Source organism: Heloderma suspectum, chromosome 2, assembly GCF_057233095.1.
Source record: "Heloderma suspectum isolate Gila_16-S chromosome 2, 16-S_ref, whole genome shotgun sequence".
NCBI classification, from domain to species: Eukaryota; Metazoa; Chordata; class Lepidosauria; order Squamata; family Helodermatidae; genus Heloderma; species Heloderma suspectum.
In genome coordinates, this window is record NC_139459.1 from 298435048 (window position 1) to 298460282 (window position 25235).

Here is a 25235-nt window from a genome sequence, read left to right on the forward strand (position 1 = left end):
CTTCCCTTCATGTATGTTTCATGAATATCTCTTCAGGAACATAACTGGACACATACCTGGAATGTGAGATGCCTATAAAACATCACATTGCAAACATTGTTGTAATTTGCTGGTATAACCTGAGCTGCTGGTAATCCTTTGAAGTTAAATTGACTTCAGACAGCTTTTCTTTCTTCCTGTAATACACTGCAGAGTTCAAACCTTGATTTTTTTTACTATATCAGGAAATTGTCTATAAAAGGGCAGATTTTGTCTCAAGGTGACTGCCCTAAAGAGATGCACATTTAGGCTGCAATCCTATACCCACTCACATGGGAATGGGCCCCATTGAACTCAATGGGACTTACTTCTAAGTAAACATGTGCAGGATCATGCTGTTAGCTGATGAAAAGTTGTTTTGCATTACCCCCCAGGGGAGTGTTTCTAATGAATGTGCTTTATTTGTCTTTTCTCTGATACTCAAAGAAACTGTTCTACAACCATTGACAATAGTAGGTTTGTGGGCAGTTAGCACAGTGAAACACCCAGGCATATTATCATCAGTGGTGAGAACAAAACACTAAGTGCAGTAGTACACACCCTAAAGCTTAGGCTGGGCAGTTTGATGGGTTTAAATTTAGTTCAGAGGGAAAGCGGGTAATTAGAATGTTCTCTAGCTATAATCAGCAGAACAGGAAACAGTTACTTGCAAAATGTAGATATTTAAAATAGACAAAATCACTACAGAAGGAATGATCACCTGGAAGTAGGGATGGACAAATCAGTCTATTTCTGGTCTGCCACATGTGGTCATTCATAAGTCCATCCTGTGCTATTTCCATAATCCATATCAATCTGCATTGTTATTGTTTTTAAAATAACCACACACAGAAATTTGCATTATTTATGTATGCATTTTACCCTAAAATATGCATTTTCTATGTATTTGACCCTAAAATACACATTTTTCAATGCATTTTGCCCTAAAATATGCATTTTGTTCAAATGATTGAGTCAGGAATTGAATCAGAAAATTTGGAGAATGGCGAAAAGTAAAGGATAACTGTGTTCTAATCTGTGTATTAGTCTAGGAAGTGCAAATTGAGTCAGATCACTTAAAATGTAGCTGTAACAAAATCCTTGAGCACCCCTACTTAGAAATTATTCTTTTATAGCATTTAGTTTATTCTAAATACATGGGGGAAAGGATCATTGCTGCAGTTTTGTATTAAAACAATGGTGTGACCATTACCACTTCTTTCTGATAATTGTTGTTGTTCAGTCGTTAAGTCATGTCCGACTCTTCGTGACCCCATGGACCATAGCACGCCAGGCCTTCCTGTCCTCCGTTCTCTCCCGGAGTGTGCTCAAGTTCGTATTCATTGCATCAGTGATGCTATCTAGCCATCTCGTCCTCTGCCGTCCTCTTCTCCTTTTGCCTTCAATCTTTCCCAGCATCAGGGTCCTTTCCAGAGAGTTTTGTCTTCGCATTAGGTGGCCAAAATATTTGAGCTTCAGCTTCAGGATCTGTCCTTCCAATGAGAACTCAGGGTTGATTTCCTTTAGCATTGACCAATTTGACCTCCTTGCAGTCCAGGTGACTCGTAAGAGTCTTCTTCAGCACCACAGTTGGAAAGCATCAATTCTTCGGTGCTCAGCCTTCCTTATAGTCTGGCTCTCACAGCCATACGTTACTACTGGGAAAACCATAGCTTTGATTAGACGGACCTTTGTTGGCAAGGTGATGTCTCTGCTTCTTACTACGCTGTCTAGGTTTGCCATAGCTTTCCTCCCAAGGAGCAAGCGTCTTTTAATTTCATGGCTACAGTCACCGATAATACCTTGAGTTTAAAATCGCCTACAGTCAGTGATGGAATTCAATTCTCAGTAAAGTAGAAGCCATGCCCCAGCCAAGCTAGCCCCACTAATGAAATGAGGCCAGTCTGCCATAATCCAGAATAGTACAATGTGTACAATGTGCCAGAAGTACAAAAGAAGTAGAAATATGTGCAGAGCCAATAACAGAAGCACATGCTCTCATCCTCAGACTGCACATCAATGCACAAAACATATAACATCCATATATGTAGCATATTATCAAGAAATGACTCAAACATTTGTAAAATGGGCAATTTTTTCTAGCCTGACTTCAAAGAAATCCATTTTACAATTAGAATACACTAGCAAGGTCATGACTGGATGCAAGGAGAGTGAGTGAATCATAGACAGAGAACCAAGTGAAAACATACATAGAGCAAAAGATCAATCAAGAAGTTAAAATAAAATAAACTCTGAACATTAATTTTCTAAATATTGCTATTATTTTCTGTTAGCCTAACACAAGTAAAAGGTTACATATTGAGACCTCAAGATAATAATAACTAGGTAGACTGGGGGAGTGGCCTGAATTCCACATCACCTGCATTGATATGAGAAGATTTGAAGGGATAATTAAAGAAAAAATTCTCATGCTCTCTAATTTTTCTGTGGTCTGAAATAAGAAGTAGAAGGTCATTAGTGGTGAAATGAGATCCATTACCTTCCCACACACATATATCGTATCCCTAAAATATTAGTATATTAACCATACAGTCTACAAAATAAGAATCCGAATCATAATGTTCTACATGGAGGGATCAGGAAGGACCCAGGGGGATCATGCCAGATGTAACCATTGGATAAGAGATAGGGAGGCCAAACAACCAGCCATGTCGCATACTATAGGAAAAGCTTTTAAAATACGCTGTTGCAATTTTCTGATTACTGTGGAGAAATATTCACTCCAACATCTTCTATAACAATCATTTGGACATTGAGCATTCAACTACAACAGGTGAGTAACTGTTTGTAATCTGCCCAGAGAACATTAGTTATTGGGTGGATAAGAAATGTAATAAATAAAATAAAATAAATTACGTTACCTTCACTCCCACCTTGTATCCTATTCCAGTTTTGGCAATGAGGAAAGGAAGGTCAGAAGGAGCCAAAGTCTTAGCATTTTTTTTCCTTAGCCGGTAGACCACCCAGGGGGAGCTTCTGCGTTTACTTTAGCTGTAGTTAACTGCCTCCCCTTTACTGTACTCCCTCACCACCTCCCATGTAATGTATGGTATAAACATATGAACATCCCCCCCTCCAGGACCTTACGTTTTGCTAATCTACAAGGTCTTGTTGGTTTGATGTCTGTCTATTCCTCTGATACCTAAGTAGCACTTCAAGCCCTGCATGGGTTTCAGGTTGGATTCCTCCTGTGCAGAGATACAGGAGAAAGCTAGTGGGTGGAAGTTGTGACACTAAAAACGTGTACTATATCCCACTCCAGTTTGTTTATAAACAAATACTGAGAGCCTCATATTTTTTCCCGTCATTCCCAGTTCCATAATCTCTTCCCAAAGAACTAATGCGATTCCCAATGGCTTGCTTCCACTGTTAAGTCACAAAGACCTGTGGTAAATTGGCCATTGTGATATATTTAGCAGCATAACTGACTCTGTAGCATATTGAGAAGAACAAGACCAATCACTCACAATTAGAATTTTAAACACAATAGAACTTCTTCTATGCAACTTTTTCCAGTTGGCGGTGTAATACCATACATATCTACTCAGAAGTAAGGCCAATTGCATTCAATAAAATTTGCTCCTAGGTAAGTAAAAGCACAATTCTATGGGATAAATGCCATAGAAGATGATCTCGAAGGCCTCCGTCCATCCCATGTTCTGTTGGACTCTTGCAAGGCAGGCAGGAGGAGCAACAGAGGCTTTGTTTCACCTCTTCATTCTCCGGTACAGCATTTTTCATTAGATTGGAATCTGAGCCTGCCTAACTTGTTCACTCTGCCAGGGACTGAGCCTGAGAGGCTGTTAGGTTCAGCAAATCCATGGCCTCTCCTCTTCCTGCCCACTGGTTGGCCACAACACACCCATTTTCTCCCTTCCACTTAATTTTCTGTGGCAGCTCAGAGGCTCTTGGGAATCGCATGGGGGAGATCTACAGTCAGATCTCCCCTCTGGCACTGTCTAGTGGCCATAGGATTGCACTCTTAGGGTGCAATCCTGTGGCCCCTAGACATTGTCTGAGGAGGCCATAGGATACTGGGGATTCCCCCCTCTGAGGTTGGGGACCTGCTCCCTCCCCATGGCAGCTGGCATGGAAAGAACCATGCCAGCCTTCCAAGGTCAGAAAAGCGACCTCTGAGAGGGGGGAAAAGGGGGCATTTTGCTGGATGGGGAGGGGAGGAGACTGGAGAGCCCAGAATACAAGCTATCCTGAGCCTTTTCCCGCCTTCTTCCCTTCCCCTCTAAAGTGCCATCACTAGACAGGCTAAGAAGTCCATCTAGCAAAATATACAGCGCAGGAGGATGGGGAAGCGAAGATTGCCTTCACTGCTGCTCCCACCCTGCATTGGATGATCAGAAGCCGCCTCTGAGTTCATATTGTACAAATCTCTTAAACCACTTTGTGAACTTTCCACTGAAAGGCAGTTCTGAAAAATATCATAACTGACAAAATATAGATAAGTAAATAAGATGAAATTCTCAAATAGTGGACATTCCAATTTGGGTTATACAGAACTTTGAAATGGTGAAGGATACCCAGTAATACATTAAGGTAAGCTGTATATTTATTATTACAGCTATTTAAAATGTCTTTGGTGAACATTCAGCAAGGCTTTTGGTGAGTAACAAAACAGCCCTCTACATGAAAGAGCACACATATGGGGGCAGTCAAATATTAGTCATGTTAAAACTTCAGCACTGAACACTTTCTGGAATGTGTCCATCTTCTGGGGGGTCAGTGCAAGAGGAAATTTAAGATTTTCTTGTTTGGATTTCTTTAAGCTTGCCAGGAGGTGGTAGCAATCTATAGTATTTTACATTTGAATGGAATATTTTATAGTTAGGCAAAATGATAATCTAAATGCATTTTTTAAAAATTGAAGAGTATGTATGTTTAATTTACAGTGGAGGTGAGGAATAGATTTCAGGGAATAGACCTGATAGACAGAGTGCCTGAGGAACTATGGACGGAGGTCCGTAACTTTGTTCAGGAGGCAGCAACGAAATCCGTCCCAAAGAAAAAGAAATGCAAGAAAGCCAAGTGGCTGTCTGATGAGGCTTTACAAGTAGCTCACGAAAGAAGGGAAGCGAAAAGCAAAGGAGAAAGGGGAAGATATACCCAACTGAATGCAGAGTTCCAGAGAATAGCAAGGAGAGACAAGAAGGCCTTCTTAAATGAACAATGCAAAGAAATCGAGGAAAACAACAGAATGGGAAAGACTAGAGATCTCTTCAAGAAAATTGGAGATCTCAAGGGAACGTTTTGTGCAAAGACAGACATGATAAAGGACAAAGAAGGCAGGGACCTCACAGAAGCAGATGAGATTAAGAAGAGGTGGCAAGAATACACAGAAGAACTATACAGGAAAGATCTGAATGTCCCTGATAGCCATGATAGTGCAGTCACTGAACTTGAGCCGGACATCCTCGAGAGTGAAGTCAAGTGGGCCTTAGGAAGCATTAGTAACAACAAAGCTAGCGGAGATGACAGTATTCCAGCCGAGCTATTTAAAATCCTAAAAGATGATGCTGTTAAAGTGCTGCATTCAATATGCCAACAAATCTGGAACACTCAACAGTGGCCACAAGACTGGAAAGGTCAGTTTACATTCCAATTCCAAAGAAGGGCAACGCCAAAGAGTGTTCAAACTACCGCACAATTGCGCTCATTTCACATGCCAGCAAGGTGATGCTCAAAATCCTACAAGCTAGGCTTCAGCAGTATGCGAACCGAGAACTACCAGAAGTACAAGCTGGGTTTCGAAGAGGCAGAGGAACTAGAGATCAAATCGTCAACATTCGCTGCATCATGGAGAAAGCAAGAGAATTCCAGAAAAACGTCTATTTCTGCTTCATTGACTACGCTAAAGCCTTTGATTGTGTGGATCACAACAAACTGTGGCAAATTCTGAAAGTGATGGGAGTACCAGACCACCTGACCTGTCTCCTGAGAAACCTGTACGAGGGTCAAGAAGCAACAGTAAGAACCAGACATGGAACAACCGAGTGGTTCAAAATTGGGAAAGGAGTACGACAAGGCTGCATATTGTCACCCTGCTTATTTAACTTATATGCAGAGTACATCATGAGAAATGCCGGGTTGGATGAATCAGAGGTCGGAATTAAGATTGCTGGGAGAATTATCAACAACCTCCGATATGCAGACGATACCACCCTAATGGCAGAAAGCGAAGAGGATCTCAAGAGCCTCTTGTTGAGGGTGAAAGAGGAGAGTGCAAAAGCTGGTTTGAAACTCAACATTAAAAAAACTAAGATCATGTCATCTGGCCCTATCACTTCCTGGTATATAGAAGGGGAAGAAATGGAAGCAGTGACAGATTTTACTTTCTTGGGCTCCAAGATCACCGCAGACGGTGACTGTAGCCATGAAATTAAAAGACGCTTGCTCCTTGGGAGGAAAGCTATGGCAAACCTAGACAGCATAGTAAGAAGCAGAGACATCACCTTGCCGACAAAGGTCCGTATAATCAAAGCTATGGTTTTCCCAGTAGTAATGTATGGGTGTGAGAGCTGGACTATAAGGAAGGCTGAGCGCCGAAGAATTGATGCTTTCGAACTGTGGTGCTGGAGAAGACTCTTACGAGTCCCCTGGACTGCAAGGAGGTCAAATCAGTCCATCCTAAAGGAAATCAACCCTGAGTGCTCATTGGAAGGACAGATACTGAAGCTGAAGCTCCAATATTTTGGCCACCTAATGCGAAGAGAAAACTCCCTGGAAAAGACCCTGATGCTGGGAAAGACTGAAGGCAAAAGGAGAAGGGGACGGCAGAGGATGAGATGGCTAGATAGCATCACGGATGCAATGAATATGAACTTGAGCACGCTCCGGGAGAGAGCGCAGGACAGGAAGGCCTGGCGTGCTATGGTCCATGGGGTCACGAAGAGTCGGACACGACTGAACAACAACAACAACAATGTTTAATTTTCTCCTATTGGAATTAAAATGGCTAAATTTCGAGCGGATCATGCAACAGCTATTTTTGTTTTGTTTTGTTTTAGAAAATGCAGGATGTAGGTCTAGGCTTTACAGGAAAAGATTTATTTTCCTGCAATCAGAATTGGTTGATTTTATACTATAAATGCCTTTTCCATATTTTTGTCCTGGAACCACATTTTCATTGTGCACAATATCTGAAGTTAGAGAGAATGGTAAACTCATCAGCTTGCCACACACGTGTGGATTTTTAGAAGCCTATCTTATGAAGATTATTCACCACAGTCCTTTTTATAAAAAAATCCACTATTTCATGTGCCCTCTGATTTATAAAATCTGTACCTATAGTACCTAATCTCTGTTTTAATCCACCTGTAGGCTACCTATCCATCATGAAGGCATGTGAACTGATAGAATACAGGGGAATCCTTTACAACAGGGGTGGGCAAAATGCGGGTTGCATTTACCCCCCATCCTCTAGTGTGGCCCTGGCTACTGCTGAATTTTGCCATGGTTGCAAAAAATTGGCAGTTGAAAATAAGCTAAATATCTTCCTTTTAAGCTTCCATGTTGGTTTGCCACCGGAATTTGGTGACAAACTGCCATTTTTGGCACTGCCACAAATTTCGGTGGTGTAGCAGCAGACTGGGGGGGAGTGGTGCAGGGGTGGAAGGGGTTCAGGGGTGGAAGGTGCCCTAGGACCCCCCAAAGTTTAGAAGGACAATGTTAAAGATTCTACTTATTTGGAACATTTAAGGCACAGTGCTATGCATGCTGGCTGGGGAATGCTGGGAGTTGTAGGACTTTTTTTCTGCCTAAACATGCATAGGATTGTGCCCTTAGAATGAACATGTACACACACCATCATTTTGCCATTGAAGAGGGGCAAAACAATGCCCTCGCCATCTCCCTTCACTCCCAGAGTTCTGAGCAGAGATGAAAAAACATGAGCACAAGCCCCACTGGAAGTGAATCTAGTGACAGCAGAGGAGGACTGGGTAGAGAGGGGAAGTTTCTGCCCTAGGCAGTCTGCTCCCTTCCCTTCCCGTTTAGCAGATTTTGATAATTCAATTCTTCAATTCTAAAACCACCCAAATAAAAATGGAAACGTGGCAACCCTGCAGCTGTAGATCTACCTTTGCAGATGGATGTAGCCAGTTTTATGTTCTATGGAAACAGTTCTGCAGAGACTGTCATATCATGTCCCTTATTTATAAATAATATGTTAAAGTATGAAGGAACTCGCATTTCTTGGAACTATTTTATTGACTATCTTTTTTCTGTAGCACTTTTACTGTATAAGCTTTATGAGGATTTGAACCTGACTCTCCCATATCCACAACCACCACTCTGCCCACTGCACCATCATAAAACTACCACAGACAAGGTCTGTGTCTGGACCACTTTTATGATGTGTAAAATGAATAAACTTGTGATGGGAGTTAATGGACAAATAGTTGAACCCATTTCCTTCATTGCTCAGTTATTATCTTGCCTGTATTTACTGAATTCATATTACTTTTTAAAACTCCTCTAGTCATTCTGTGTTGTGCTGATCCTGGGCCTGGGCAATTATAAGTGTAATTGCTTTATTAATTTATTTAATTTGGTTTATTTGGTAGAATTATCTGTATATATTGGCGGAAGTAATGAAAACTCTTCTGGCTGTGGGTACTCCACTGAGTTTCAACCACCTCCCATACCTTGAGAAGCCACACACACACACACTAAACTGCATAGCTAATTTTGTTTCCTACTGCTAAGGACCAAAGTTAAGTAGTTATTTTAATGGAAGGGTTATAAGCACATGCTTAACTCTTCCACTGAAATCAGTTGGTTCTTAACATCCTTAACTTTGGCTAGTCTGTGCGCCCTTAAATTGTAATCAAGTGTAAGCCCTTTTAGTTTCACACTGAGTATATTCTATCCATTTCCTTCTGTGGTTTATCTTGTCTTTTTTTTTGTATGGTATGTCTCTATTTCCTCTTTCCACTTCTTTCTATCTTTCTATCTATCTGCTTTATTAAATCCTTACAGACTACAGTATTTCCCCCCTTGCCTTTTATTCTTCTTTATCTGGAATGTGTATTAATGATCCTTTCTAACCCAACCACTCCCTTTTAAAATGTTATGTGTTCTACATGCCCTGTGGGCAAATCCTGTTGTATTTAACTCTGTTTTTCTCTGATGCGTTTTCTTCCTTTTAGTCAAGCAGTTTTCTGTTCTTCTCTGTAGAATTACTCTTTATGACTACCAGGCCATGTGTAGAACAACCAAAGAAAGTAGTGATAGTGCTCACAGCTTACTGGACGTAAGTACCCTTATCATTCATTCTGAGCACCTCTTCATGAACAGTGAAGTCCTATACATGTTTATTCAAAAGTGAATCCAACCGTGATCAGTGGGGATTACTCCCAGCTCCGTGTGTATAAGATGGCAGCCTAACAACACAATCCTATCCACGTTTACTGTGTTGACTGGGCCATACTCCCAGGGAAGTGTGTATAGGATTGCTGCCTAAGTCACACTTAACATTGTTGCGAATATATACACACGCACACTAATCTGATATTATTCATCTGTATGTCACTAGACTTCTCAGAAGCCCCATTATATTATTCTGAAAGTCTTATGGGAATTGCCTTTCAGCATTATTCCATGTTACAAGAAAAATGGTTTGGAATAAATAAATGCAATGTGTTCCTCGTTTGCCATTTCAGAGTACGCTATAGTAGCATTTTATTTCTTTTAGCCCACACCAATGCTAAAGCTTTGTCAATCTGTTTGTCTCTGTTATGAACACCTGCTTTCTGGACTTCATAAATTACCTATAAACATTTGCTATATTTTAAATTATGAGGGGAATTTCTCAATAGCCTACAAGTTAACTGATTCTTACTTTGTTTTTAATATCAACCATAAAATGAACATTAGATTCATTTTCTAACCATTTTACTTGTAGATTTGCATAAAGGGCTCTTCCTCTGAACATACTGGTATTATAATTATGATGAGAGACTCCACGTATTTTAAACCTCACTTTTGCAAGACTGGAGCTATGGTTAATGATTTTGTAAGGCAAGGGTTTTTTTATCTCTCTAATTTGAAATCTAAAATTATCAACATATCAATATTTTTAGCTTATTTGGAACAATAAATGATCAAGAATGGCAATCCTCAGTATGATGATTGCTGAAATCTTGAACATAATTTGAATAAAATTCTGTAAAATTAAAAACTTTACAGTTTTCTATCCATAATTTCTTTATCTTGTTGGAAATACAAGGTGATGGCAACACTCCAAACCTTCATGGCTTATTGAATACACATAGAAACATTTTGCTGATAAATGGTCACCTGATAACAGACATTCTGAGAGAGTTGCAGCTATAAACTTAACAAGAGTCAGGCGATAAATTCATTCAAACCTTTGCTATTGAAAGCTTGTTTTTAAAAGTACTTCTTGCAGTTTTCGGTGGTTTTCTTTGTCAAAAAAGTAATGTGAAGGAATTTGTTTTCATGCTGAGCCTAAGCTTTCTTAGAAACCCTTTGCCTTACTGTATTATCTTCTTTTTTTTATTCATCTGTTCGCACAAAAGTCACACTTCAGAGATTTCTTTAAAGCAATATCCCCAGTTGGCTCTCAGGCTCTTTTTATATGCTCAGTTGTATATGTCCAGTTGCACCACGTCTATGCTTTCAGCATCTCATTCCAATATTAAAGCATTTAACCTTTCACATTTCAGGAGTACACACCGGGTGCAGCAAAGTGCATAAAAATCATGTGCCAGAGTGCATATGTCGAATGTGAAAATAGCTCTTGTCTATGGGACTGTTAGACTACATCAGTCCTTTAAAGAATTCAGAACGTCTTTGTAGATATCAGAAGCTTAAATACAGTGAAAGTTGTTTGCGCCTAACTCCCACTGAAACCAATGGAACTGAAATACACAATCAAATGCTTCATGATTTTAAAGGGATTTTAAAAAGGGTAATTTTCTCAGATTGTGTCCCAAGTGTTTAATACAAGGAACTGAGAAAAGGGTAGATTTTGTAAATCTGTGCTAAAAGCCGATCGTTGTGCATGCAACGGGCCCAAATTAATATTTCCATTGGCACTTTTTGCAAACCTAGGGTTGGATCCAAAATCCTCCAATGTCCCTGGGAGGCTTCTGATCCAGCAGAGGAATCCTGCTGACAGAATGGAGGAGGTGGCAATCTTCATCAATTCCTCCCTCCTGCAGTCAGTCAGTCAGTCCCCTATGCTCCCCAAATCTAGTGGAGGTTTGTTGTTCCAATGTCAGTGGGGCGGTGAATCTGCTCTGGGGTTCAGTCAGAACCAGTCAGCACTCTAAAGGAGCTAAGGACTCTGGCTTCTTAGAGCTTGGGGTGGGGGGAGGTGGGAATGGCTGAAGATCACTTCCCCCAACCTTTCTTCCAGTGGGAGCATTCTGAGTGGAACTCTGCTCAGGGAATGCTCCCACCGCCGGAACAGAAGCTGGATCTAACTCATAAGTAATGCTATGATTTGGAGTTTACCTGATGGATCTGATGCACACTGGTTATCAAGAATCACAGCTTGGTTTATAAGAATGAAGAAACAATGAAACATACAAAGCTTTGTTTTCTATGTTTACATTTCACCTACTATTGGTTTCATGTTGTTCTTGTGGTCTTCCCAGAGGCATCCAGCTGGCCACTGTTGTTGCTGGACCAGATTGGTCTTTGTTCTGAACCAGCTGGGATCTTTGTACATTCAGCTAATTAAAATACTACTGGACACGATTTTCCATTGCTCCTTACTTTTGTTGGTAGAGAGGTTGATAAGATAGTATTACATCATAGACTGGATTAGCCTGGTAAATAGTAGCCCCCTGGAAGATAAAAATTCAAATTATTCACTTCCCTCTTTTGGCCAGTGGTAACCCTTCCATTTATAATAATTCATTTCTAAAGCAGAATAGAATAGACATTTTTATTTGCATCAGCCACAAGCCATTGCAATATCATACACAAAACACTACAGAACAAGTAAAATTATCAGGCTAAAAGCTATTGAAATTTACAGCAGTCACAAAATGCATCAAATATAAAATTCTAATAAGCAAATAGAATTGACAGACTAAAAATAAAATAAGATAATAGAACTCAAGACACCATAATAGACCTTATTTTAATTTCAGCCACCAAAAATTTTGCAGACTCTGTAAAGTAAGTATCTTGACAGTAATAGGACACTGAAATATTATTATGGAGATTTGGTACCGACTGTCAGAAGTCTCTTTCTATATATGTTTGAACTATTATTATATAAATCACTTGCTTATTTCATATTAAATATTGTGATTTCTGTCTTTTGAGTAAACAAATTGCTTCTCTCCAGCCCTATAAAGCCTTCTTTGCTGCAGCAAAATGGATTGCGAGTGAACTTGTCTTGTAAGTAAAACATATTAAGATTTTAACTTATATCTCCTTTGTATACATTTAGAGATTTAGAACATACTTAAGGCTTTTTTTTTTGCAGTGTAGTAGTGTCCAAAATTCAAACTGACAGTGCACTCCTATGCATGCCAACCCAGAAGTAAATCCCATTGTTTTCAGTGGGGCTAACTCCCAGGTAAGTGGATATGGGATTGCAGCCTAGGTTTTTTATATTGTGGTTGCAGTTAAATGCAATATCAATATTTGGCTGTTTCCAGTGCTGTTTGGGTGGGCTGTTCTCAAATGAGTGTACTTCCTCAGAGGATCTTCTGTTGTGCTGTAATTTCATAGGGGATTCCAACCCATAGATCAGCACAGTAGAAGCTCATGCAAGATCTAGCTTTGCTCCTTAGATGATGTTGAATTTTTGTCATTATCCAATTGTATTTAAAGTGAAAATGGAAGAAGCACTTGACTTGTCATCTCTGCAAAAGAACTGGATCCCACTAAGAAAGAACAAAAGAATTGTAATGCTTCTTTTAGAATCTGGTGTGTGTGTGTGTGTGTGCATGTGTGTGTGTGTGTGTGTGCGCACGCGCGGGGGGGAAATAATTCACTCAGGAATTCACAAGACATAGTGGATGGCTATAAAAGGGGGCTAGACAAATACATGGAAGAGAAGGCTCTCAATGGCTACCAGTCCTGATGGCTGTGTGCTACCTCCAGAACCAGAGGCAGTATGCCTATATTCACCAGTTGCTGGGAAGCACAGGCAGGAGGATTCTGTTGCACTCGTCTCCTGCTTGTGGTTTCCTGCAGGCAGCTGGTTGGCCACTGCATGAACAGAACACTGGACTAGATGCAAAGGGCTGGACGTGCCTGATCTCGTCTGATCTCGTAAGCTAAGCAGGGTCAGCCCTGGTTAGTACTTGGATGGGAGACTGCCTGGGAATCTGGCTTCGTGCACTGAGCAGGGGGTTGGACTTGATGGTCTTGTAGGCCCCTTCCAGCCCTATGATTCTGTGGACCATGGATCTGATCCAGCAGGGTTCTTCTTATGTTCTTATGATTGAGAAATATCTAATTAACTTGGTTTACTATTCTATGGTTTTGCAGACAGCCAGGGTGCAGCTTTAAAGTGGAATTTTTCTTAGGGAGTGTAAGGCAATTTGTGTTTGTGTGTGTGTTTTATTGTCCATGAAATTGTTTGTAAAAAGAAAAATAGAATCAAACCTCAGTGACTGCTAAGATTAAGTAGAACAAAATCTGTACAGTACAACGTAATAATAAAATATTGTTCCTTATAGGAACATATTGTTCTTGTTGTGTTGCTTGGTTGTGAATTAAATATGCATTTCTGTAAACTATTTTCATTCCATTGATTTTGAAAAACATGACTTTGGATTTCATACATGCATGATATGAAGCTGACGAATTTCACAGTAACTATTTTCATGGGCAAATTGTACATGGGACAGTGTTGCACTTAGCCAGTACAATACAACTAGAAACAATATCTTATTATTCAGGAGCTGATAATGGAAACTGTGGAGTTATTTCTGTTTCTTTATTCAATAGCAGTGACATTTTAGACCATAAGGGATCAAGGGCATCGTTGAGCAGGGCCCACCTGGGCATGGGCCCTGAATCTTTTTTGAGCTGGGCGCCAAATCTTTTGAGCTGTCCTAATTGCCATTTTTAAAAACATTTTCCCATTGACTTGCATTGGAAAACAAAAATGGCCATAACTTTTTTAGTTTGTATGATAAATACATGACATTTGGAGGCTTGGTAGCCCCCATGGAACTGATTGAATCTGGTAAGTTTCAGGCAGTGAGGTCCAGTGACTTTTGTGCTAGTCACAGGTAAATTATGCTATTTTCAAGAAAATATGTCAAAGCAAAAAGCTTTTTTTTTTTGTGCTTCCACATACATGCATGGAATTTGGTGACCTGCCAGCCCCCATAGAGATGACTGAGCCTGCTAAATATCAGACAGTTGGGCCTAGTGGCTTTTGTGCTACTAAAATTTGCTTTTTCCAAGAAAATCTGTCAAAGTAAAGAGCTATAATTTTTGTGTGCTTCCACATAAATTCATAGGATTTGGGGACCTAGCAGGCCCTATGGCGCTGACTGTACCTACCAAATTTCAGACAGTTAGGTCCAGTGGCTTTTGTGCTAGCCATGCGTAAATTTTCCTTTTCTCAAAGTCTAAAACAAAAAGTGAAAACTTTCAAGTCACCCAGGGGACTAGAGATCCCAATCAGAAGGTGTTTAAGGTGACCATGAGGAGGTCACTATCCCTAATCTCTGGTATAGGGGTTTTTTTTAGGTGCTAAAAACCTCTCTCCCCCTACTTTTCTTTTCTGCTCTTACATGCCCACTGTTGTGAACTTGCCTGCAATGAAGAGGGAGAAGGAAGGGAAGAAAGAGCTCCATGTGAAATACCGGTATTGCACACAGCATCTGATTTTACTGCCCCAAACTGGAACCTTTGGATTCTGCAGAAGTTTAGTAGCTTCAGTACAGCAAAGGATCCAATCAGTCTCCACAAACTTCTTTCTCCCCCTCCACTTTAATTTCTTCTAAATAGCTGTAGGACTCAAATAATCCCAAAGGGAGGGTTAGGACTATGTGGCATCATGATTGAGAAACTGCTGGGGCTTTTAAATAGGTTCTACAGTTTTAAAAAAGCTAGAAAAAGCCCTCAGCCACCTCACCTCATAAAGTTCATTTAAGTGCGTGCAATCCTTACAAACCCTCCACAGCCTCCTAAATCCCTCTGAAGTACTACCTCTCTGAAAAGAGCCATTTGGCTAAGGGAATTCTCTCTACCCCACACACATTTCCAATCACCATTCTTCTTCTCCCCTCCCCTCCCCTCCCCTATCTTATCCGTCCTTCCTTCCTTCCTTCCTTCCTTCCTTCCTTCCTTCCTTCCTTCCACCCAGAGCATATCTTGGGGAATTCTTAAAGAGAATTCTCTTCGGTGGGCAAGAAAAGTTCTGAACTGCATTTGACTTTATACAAACGGACAAGAGGGTTGGTTTTTCTCCTTCTCACTCAAGCCTTTGAGAAAAGTGGGTTCACATGGTTGCAGAGAAACAAATCTGGGGCTGTTTTGTTTGCCAGTTGCCATTATGCAGCCATAGGAAGGGCTGCAGCTCAGTGGTGGAGCACATGCTTGGCATGCAGAAGGTCCCAGGTTCAATCCCCAGCATCTCCAGGTAGGGCTAGGAAAGAATCCCGCCTGAAACCCTGGAGAGCCGCTGCTGCCAGTCAGTGACAACAGTACTGTGCTAGATGGACCCAGGGTCTGACTCAGCATAAGGCAGCTTCCTATGTTCCTATGAACAGAAAGCTTTAATAAAAATAGGAGTTTTTGGTTTGTTTTTTAAGTGGAGGGGATAGATACTGCTCATTTATACAAGCCTCTGTATGCCTACTCAGAAACCCCATTATCTTTAATGAGGCTTACCCTCAGGAAAGTGTGCATAGGATTCCAGCACAAGTTACTTTTGCAGGGAGGTTTGCACCTTGATGTTCTGCATGTTTACTCAGAAATAAGTCCTGAGTTGTGAGCATGGTACTGCAGGCTTAATACAGTGCCTACCCAGTTCTGTCTAATGAATTGACTACCCTTTCAGCTCAGTCCTATGCATGTTTTGTCATTTGTGGGTTGGGGGGGGGGTTGCATGAACTGTAGCTTCAGTAGTGAGAGAAAGGCACTTAGTGCATGCTCAGAGTTTGTCCATAACTTAGCCCTAGTTTTGAAAACAGACTCATTGGCTGAATCCTGGTGAAGTCTTGGCGCAAATGAAGTTATGGGGAGAAAGATACAATGAGAGCTTGTGTATAACAAGGAAGAGGAAGAGAGGAGTTGCACAAAACAAGACATCTGATTTTATGAAGAGTTACTGGAGGATGGTAGGAGGAGGAGGGATGGTTGCATGGAGGGGAATAGAATTGGCAGGGAGAGAATGTAAGTGCTCAGTGGTGAAAGAAAAACATTCTGCACATGCTCAGAGGCACTCTCTATTTAAGAACATAAGAAGAGCCATGCTGCATCAGACCAAGGTCCATCTAGCCCAGCATTCTGTTCACACAGTAGCCAACCAGATGCCCACAGGAAACCCACAAGCAGGACATGAGTGCAATAGCACCTTCCCACCCATGTTCCCCTGTTGCTAACATTTGTGAAATGTAAATAAATTCTAGTAATTCTAAATTAGAATGCATGTATATTGTTCACAAACTTTGCAGGTTTCTTGCCTGGGGGACACCTCTACTGACCTGTGCATTTTCATACAAATTTACCCAAAAACTATTGGGGAAGGGGTGAATGGAAGAGAAAGCAAATCACTCCCTCCCCCAAACTGGAGAACTCCCCTTCCACATGAACTGCTGAACCTATCCTTCTGAAACTTTGCTGGTTTCTTACTTAGGGACAACTGTAGGCTGTCCATAATTTTCAGAACAATGGTCCACAAGGAACATAGGAAGATAAGTATGTCTTCTTTTGGAGACTTCAAAATGTCAAGGCCACCCTTGCACAAAACCCCTTGTGGCCAGCATTCTGAAATTTGGCAGACATGATCTCCTCTGAAGGGGCAATGAATCCTGAAAATTTTATCCAATTCTTCCAAGTAATAAAAATGTTATTGGCAGTTCCCTTTAAAAGAAAATCAAAATATAAACCCTGCACCTCTTTTTCTGACATTGGGCAGGTGCAATCCCTTTCTAGGGGGCTACTATGCCTGAAATTATCCAGTTCTGACCAAGAGAAAAAAGTTAGTTTTTTCTCTAATTTCCCATGGTAGTCAACAGGAAGCATGAAGACTCATTTTTCCAAACCTTGCCTCAGGTTTGGTGCTGAGCTGAAGTGGTCCGACTTCAAATTGGCCAGAGCAGAAGTGGGATGTTTTCCAAAATGCTGAATTGGGGTCTGAGTTGAAGTGGGGTGCGGGGTCAGTGCACACTTCTTATGTATGTATGTAATCTATACACATGCGCAAGCACACTGCATGCATGCACCATGCACACACATATTAGACGTGTGCTTAGACTTGTGTGTGTGTATGCAAATTTGTGTTATGGGCCTGTGCCCCTTTTAAGATCCTAGCAATGCCCTTGTATGGGATTTTAATCAGAGAATCACAATATGCTGTGTACTGAAGAATTGACTACAAATAATATGCAAAAGTTAGACTGCCGGGGGCTGCCATGCACTAGAAACTGTAGCAGGTGGGGGGTTCATATCAGAACTTATAGAAAGGTATAGCAAGGATTCCATATAATGCCGATTTCAGCAGAATTTGGCATTGCAAGATAGAGTCAACTGGGAGAAAATTAACAGTACTGGAAAATAATAAGTCATCTTGAGCTAAGTCTGATGTCTGTCTCTGAACAGAATAAAAGGAATCTTATTAGTGTCAGCTAATGGTATGAACATGCCACATGTAATCATACGATATATTTGATCTTTTGTGGTTTAGGTTTCTGGTGGAATTTAATCTATGCAGTTGGTGGCATTCAGATCTAACAGCAAAGGGTAAGCACCATTTGTATTCATGGTGGCATTAACAAATATGTTCTTTGCTTTTGTAAACACAAGGAAACATTCCAAAAGATCCATGGAGCTCCAGGTGTGCAGGCACTTGCAGTTCTCTGCTATGAGAAAGGAAGCCTGCCCCGCACAGAGACATTTTCCAATACACATGCGGGGTTCTGATGACAGGTATTGGCTACAGTCCTGAAACCAGTGGTTCAAGAATAGTAAGGTGGTGGTTTGAAGACTGCAGCCAAAGCCCACTACACCCTCTTGTAGCAGCCTTGTTTTGAAACTGCCATGAGGTTACAGTGCGTAAAGCAAACTGTTTAACACGCGTGATAAATAACACTTTCATTTCTCAGTAAAAGCAAATGGGATACTAAGGAGCAGCATTCGTTCCTTCTGCAGTACTATGTTATAGCTACATTGAAAATCATCCTTCCCAATTGCAGCCTTTTTACAGCACGATCTTATGCATGTGTGCTCAGAAGTAAGTCCCACTGAGTTCAATATGACTTACTTCCAGGTGAGTGTAAATAGGATGGCAACCACAATTACCCTTTTGTTGTCTTGCCTATTACATTATTGTCGCTGCTTCTTAAATATTTTATTTTGCTTTTCAAAAGAACCAGCAATTTTATCGAGACAGATACAGTATATGTATGAAAACCAGTTCCCTGTTTCTGCCATTCCAGGAGCTTCTAGTGGAATGGGCCCTGTGTCCTCCCTGCACCTCTCTAGGAACATCAGAAGCCCCAGCTCACTTGCAGGCCAGCATCACCTTGGCTCCCAGAGAGCATAATGCTGGGATTAGAAAGGGCCATGACTCATGGCATGGGGCTGGCCCCTCCTGTGTGAGCTAGTACCTCTGACATTACTGGAGAAGCATGGGGGAGACAAGTACTGCAGCGGCCCTGCTGTGCTCATGTCAGAAGGACGAGGACTTACATAAACAAGAAATGGAACCCAGGGCAATGCTGTGGAGCTGCAAGCAGACTTAGTTCAGCAGCTTCCATTGATGCCAAGCAAATAATCTGGGCACAGTCGTGACTGGGTAAAATCTGTCCCTAATTTCAGACACCAGGTGTGTCCAGAGCAGGGTGCAATTCAGTGGTTCCTTAAATGCAGCCCTTTACTGTCTTCCATGACTGAATGGCTGACTTGTGATTTGGATAAAGGACTGCATTGCGGTACACTGACACTGGGTGTCCCAGTTCCTACTTCCAGTGGGATCCTGCAAAGAGATGCAAGGTGCATTGCACCACCCTCTACCACCACCTATCATAATCAGATTGATTGATTGATTATATTTCTATACCACCCAACAGCCAAAGCTCTCTGGATGGTTCACAAAAATTAAAATCTCAAGTACAGCAAAAAAAAAACAATATAAAATATAACAGCTTAAAACTATGGTATAGAAGTACAAGTAGAATAAAACCTAGCAGCAATGCAAAAATTAAAATACAGTAACAAGTTTAAAACAGCAAAGCTAAAAGACTGTTGGGAAAATAAATGTTGGGAAGGTAAAAAAGGTTTTACCTGGCGCCAGAAAGAGCACAACATAGGTGCCAGGCGAACCTCCATAGGGAGTTCGTTCCACAACTGGGTGCCACAGCAGAAAAAGCCCTCTTCCTGGTAGCCACCTGCCTCTTCTTGGGCATTTTGCTAGTACTTCCAGCACTAACAATCATTTAGGACAGGTGTAGGGAAACTGCGGTCCTCCAGATGTTGTTGGTTTACCACTTCTATAATCCCTTACCATGGTCATGCTGTCTGGGGCTGATGGGAACTGGAGCCTCACAGCATCTGGAGGGCCACAGATTCCTCAGCCCTGCTTCAGGAGGAGTAGGGGGGACACATCAGATTCAGCTGGATGTCACCCTCTGCTGCTCCTCTGGTCCCCTGGATGGGGGTCAGTGCCAGTATAACCATGTAACGTCCTTATGTGACCCCTACAAATGGCATGTCCCACACTGTCCAATGAAATGGCTTTTCCGTCCATAGCTCTCTTCCTTAAAGCAAATAGAAATAAATGTGTGTTACAGCAGTAACAGTATTATTAACTTGCAACCTTCCTTAAGGGCGAAGGTTTGCCATTACCTCACTAGATAAAGATACTGCATCTGAGGGATATTCATTCACATTATAGTTGGAAGCGGAGCATGTAATTATACGCTTCACCTGCTCCCATTCTTTAATTACTAGGAGACTGGAAAGTACCCCCTCATCCTGATCACTAGAAAAGTATCATTTTAATGCAGCTTGTGTTTATAGTTTAGAACTGGGTGAGTTGGCAGTCATATGGGAGTTGGTTAGCAGACATTAAAGAGAACAGGCTTAAAAAGCGAGATAGGGAGATCTCTTCTTCTCTGCTTATTCTAATGAAATTTATTGATGAGGTATATTTTAGTGAACAGAGCACCCAGTGTAGCCACCTGATCCCTTTGCCCTTCCTAGAAGTATCTTAGAGATCACAAAGAAAATACCTGGATAAATTTATTTATTTATCTATCTATTATATTTGTATCCTGCTTATATTTTCAAAAACTCAAAATGGCTTCTGTTGATTAGCCATCTACATCCATCAGCTATTGCATCAGATTCTCCCTGACCAACTACTGGGCAGCAGCTATACACCCTACAAAATGGAGATAATTGGGCAGAAATGGAAATGTGTGTTGAGAAGCGTACATGAAAAGTCTAAAAATGAAGTTGTGGTGGTGTTTTGCTTTTTCACATTTTCATCAACTAAAGAGATTTTGGTTTGGATCCAGTCTTAGTTATAGTTAGACTAGGGCCATTGATTTCAGTGGATCTACTCTGACTAAGTCTGTATTCAGACCTTTGTGATCAGTTCAGTATTTCAGATAATAGCTAGTTGTGGATACTCCACCAAATATAATTAAATGCAGTTGGTTAGGCACTGTTGGTATTGTCTGCAACAATGCCAATACAGCCGTACAGCATCCAGCCAAAGAAGAAGACACCCAGGTTTGTTAATACTGCTTGGCAGCTGCACTGGTGCTGCTGTCAGCATGAGCACAACAGTCTGGCTGTGCTATTTTTTCCCGTGGTTAACTGGGCATTTCAGGGAAGAGTGACTGTGCAGCACTCTTCAGTTCTTCCTAGCATGCTGGTGTTTTTGTAGACTATACACTCAAGTGACATTTGTTCATGCATATAAAATTATAGCTGGAGTCAGAAAAGTGTGTGCACCAGGACCTCTGTTACAAGAAAACTGAAGTTAAAACTAGATGCTACAGGAAAATCATGAATATACATTTAAAGAACATTCCTTAGAAAATTATACCCTTGTTATAAATTGCTGTGTTAATTATGAAATAAAGCTTATGCATTACCTCTATAAATCACAGGGTGGCAGAAGCAGAGTAATGTTTTCATCCACAGTAAGGCATTTGATATAATATCTCACACTGTAGAACTTTGAGTGAAGTTATTACCAAATTCAATCAATCTCTTTTATTTGCTTTAGCTCAGAGATTGAAACAAACCCTAGAGCCTTGTGACACCGAATATCCAGCCTTTGTTTCTGAACGCACAATCAAGGAGACCACAGGCAATATTGATTGCAATGATTGTTTCAAGTAAGTACTGAACCCCTCCCCCCACCCCTTTCCTGGAATTGGTTGTGAAATTCTAAACTTCACACCAATACCAAGTACTACTCGCTGTTGCAATTAGCCTAATCATGTGAGAATGGATAATGTTTAAATCTGATATTCATAAATGTATTGAGTAAATCAGGAAAAATACATGCTACCTTAGCTCATTGCAGGAGGCTTCCATGTGGTCATGTCCACCTTCATGATCAAAAGAGTTAACAATAGCAAGACAGACTGGATGAGTCACTGTGAGGTTGATCTGTTATCTCAACAGAGTCTTCTGGTTGGCAGTTCCCTTATTCAAGCCATTATAACCACAAACTGACACGCAGGACCTCCATCTGGTTTAGTCAGAAACAGGTGAAGGATGATTAGCTAGTTCCAAATTACAAACCTCCCAATAGCTAATATTCCAGTCTGTCAGTTGGCAAATTATATATCCACAAAGTTACCAAAACTATGCTGAAGCTCTTGTCAGGATGGTTGGTCATGTTGTGGATGCCTCAGGGGGAAACACCTGTATAGCATAACCTTGCTTTTGATCCTCAGTGTGCAAAGTCCTAAGATGGATAGAGTTCAGAGTGATTGTGTCCTCTGAATCGGTAATGTCCTGGGTCTGATCCAATGTGTGCCATTATTGAGCAAATTTCTGTTAGTTTGTTAGTCCCTTAACACAGTTTGCTGATCAAAGCTTCTTTAGCTTCCCATCAAGGATTTCCTTCAATATCAATATTGCTAGCTAAGCATCAACATTGCTAAATAAAATGCAGGGTTTACAATATATAGGGAAATTGAGGTAAGTTGAACACTTTCTGGGTATAGGGCAACTTGCCTGGAATCTGTATCTATAATCCTCAATTGTGCCAATGCCCCTTTGCTTCTAGCATGTAGACTTAGTGTGTCCAGCAATAAACATTAGACAGAGTTTTAAAAAATGTAATTTACTTTACAATTCCTGGGAAGTGCCAGTCTCATTTGTCATTTCCTCGCTCATACAGAACATTAGCAATGTCTCTGAATACTAAACTTTAAGATGGTGCAACTGCTGCATCTTGTTCAAGTTTTCTGAGAGTGGTGCAGCTTCTGAAGCTTATAGGCTGCAGTCACCAGACCACTCTGTGTTGTGTTTCTAAAGTCATGAGGGGACAAGCCTTGAGCTCGCAGTTTGAGGATTGTGGCTTTAGAATGCCATTTCACGTTGCTCTAAGGGAAAGCTACTTGAATCAAAATATGGGACCACCCTTGGAATGTACAGTCTCGTTGGAATGCACTTTATTGTTTGAAGCTGATGGCTGTAAATTATTAAACCACATATTACTTGTCAAGTTGAACTTTCTTCTTTTATGTAGGAATGGAAGAGAATTTTGTTCAATTCACATTTTATTATTAATTTATTAATTAATTTATTATGTTTTTATACCGCCCAATAGCCAAAGCTCTCTGGGTGGTTCACAACAATTAAAACCACAAAATACAGCATAAAATACAATATACAATTAAAAAGTTTACAATATATAATTTAAAACTACAGTATGAAAGTAAAACCAGAATGAAACCTAGCAGCAATGCAGAGATTTAAATACAGTAACAGATTTAAAACAACAGAGATAAAAGACTAAAATGCCTGGGAAAATAAAAAGGTCGTCACCTGGCACCAGAAAGAGCACAATGGGAAGCTCATTCCATAACCAGGGTGCCCCAGCAAACCGGAATGCAGTTCTCCTTCAGTATATTCACTTCTCAGAATGTTGTGTTGCATTTATCTGAACAAAAAATGCAGACCAAAAATGCTAGGGATGTCGCAAGCACAGTTCGCGGTTCAGGAATTTGTCGAGCAACCCCCACCCGCAACCCCTGAACTGCACCCGCCAAGACGCTGTCCTTGTTCGCCCCCCGCTCGTGCCTGCTCACGCTCCCCAGTACTCACCATGAACCCATTTGGTGAGCGCCGCTATTTTTGTGCCTTTGATTTCTGCATAAAGCAAGAAGTTAAAAAATGTGCATCTTCAAATATGCGCACTTTGGAGCTGGGAAAGCTAAATATGCGTAATATTAGAGGTATAATCCCTCTAATATTGTGCATATTTAGCTTTCCCAGCTCCAAACTGTGCACATTTGAATATGCACATTTTTTAACTTCCTGTTTTATGCAGAAATCAAAGGTGTGAAAATGGTGGCGCTCACCGAATGGGTTCACGGTGAGCACTGGGGAATTCAACGAACTTGTGGATGGCTTGAGCGCAGGTTTGGGGGGATGCGAGCAGGGGCGCTGCTTCGGCGAGTGCCTGAAGAACCCGAATTAGGGTGAGTTCTTATATCCCTAAAAAATGCATCTATTAGGGAGACGTGCACACAACAGGGTTGTTGTGAGGATAAAATGAAGAGAAGGACGACTGTGTAAGCCACTTTGGATTCCTTGCAAGAGGAAAAAAAGACAGGATATAAATGTAATACATACAGATGAACAGGTATTAGTGAAAAACCATAAAAAGCATTGTGTAAGTGAAAACTGCTTGCAAAAATATGCTTATATTAAGCAAGTTGCAAACAAACATGTACGTATTAGAATAAAGCTGCACAAAAAAGCATATGAAGTTTCGTGTGGACATAAAACAAAAAGGTTGCAAACTGATGTTGGAATGGCCTGGAAAGAACTGAGGATTGGAAAAATGAGAAGCAGAAAAATGGAAATTGACAGATATGTCCATCCTTATGTGCATGTGAGCCATTCCTTGCATTTTTCAAGTATCACCTCAACAGCTACAAATGAATACTCATAGTTTTCAAGTTAAGTTTTTGTATTTGCAGACTTCTGTCAGTCTCATTGCTGAACTCTATGAACATCCACAGCTTTGTGAAGCTCTACAAATAGGCACAGGACTTCCTCACATGACAATGGCCAATACACCTGGGTTACTGGCTTGTCTGGCTTATGTTAGCTATGAAGTCTAAAGAAGCATTTCCATTATGAAGCATTTCCAGTATGATTAAATCTTTAAGCCTGAAACATATAAACCCAGAAATATCATGGCACCTGAAAGCAAGAACAAGTTAACTGGACTGGCCTCCTCTTTAAAGGAGAATTTGGGGAATATTTTGAGTACATATGATTGATCAGCATATGATATTTTTCACGGTGCGTATTAGTGGATGAGCCTTTTAATATCTGGTGCCAAATCAGACAACTCTTACTCACAGAGCTGAGGGGACTGAAAACATTACTTTAAAATATATTATTAATCCTCCAAGGCTGCATTTCAGTGAAGAAGAGATGTAATTTAGCAGGGCCAGCTCTCTCCCAGATGAAGCAAAACTTTGCAGCGGGTACTTTTGAAGGTAATTTCAGGTCAGAGGAAATAATCTAATTCAGAAGTACTTGGATGAAATGAGTTGGAAACTGAGTTTACTGAAAATTATAGTATTTTAAAAATAATAAACTAAGATAATTTTCATAGAAAATCATTTCGTATTCCATAGTGGAAAGAAAACCTTTCTGTGTTAATAATACTCTGATCTCAGGGCGCCCATTATTTTTCTCTGTAAGCTACGGTAAACCAAAGAAATAATTTGAATAAGTGTTAGAGACTCATGGGAACACTCTTCACTGTGTAATTTATTCAATTACTGTCATTAACAATCAACAAA

At 40.7% G+C, this 25235-nt stretch overlaps 1 protein-coding gene across 1 annotated transcript in view; it reads left to right on the top strand.

The window, feature by feature from the left end:
- Window positions 1-25235, top strand: part of CACNA2D3 (calcium voltage-gated channel auxiliary subunit alpha2delta 3) — an 821063-nt gene that overhangs the window by 766252 nt on the left and 29576 nt on the right. The window contains exons 32-35 of the mRNA XM_084829826.1: window positions 9229-9304; window positions 12377-12429; window positions 17909-17964; window positions 21461-21572. Coding sequence (XP_084685952.1) covers window positions 9229-9304; window positions 12377-12429; window positions 17909-17964; window positions 21461-21572 — 297 coding nt within the window. The remainder of the gene's footprint in view (window positions 1-9228; window positions 9305-12376; window positions 12430-17908; window positions 17965-21460; window positions 21573-25235) is intronic.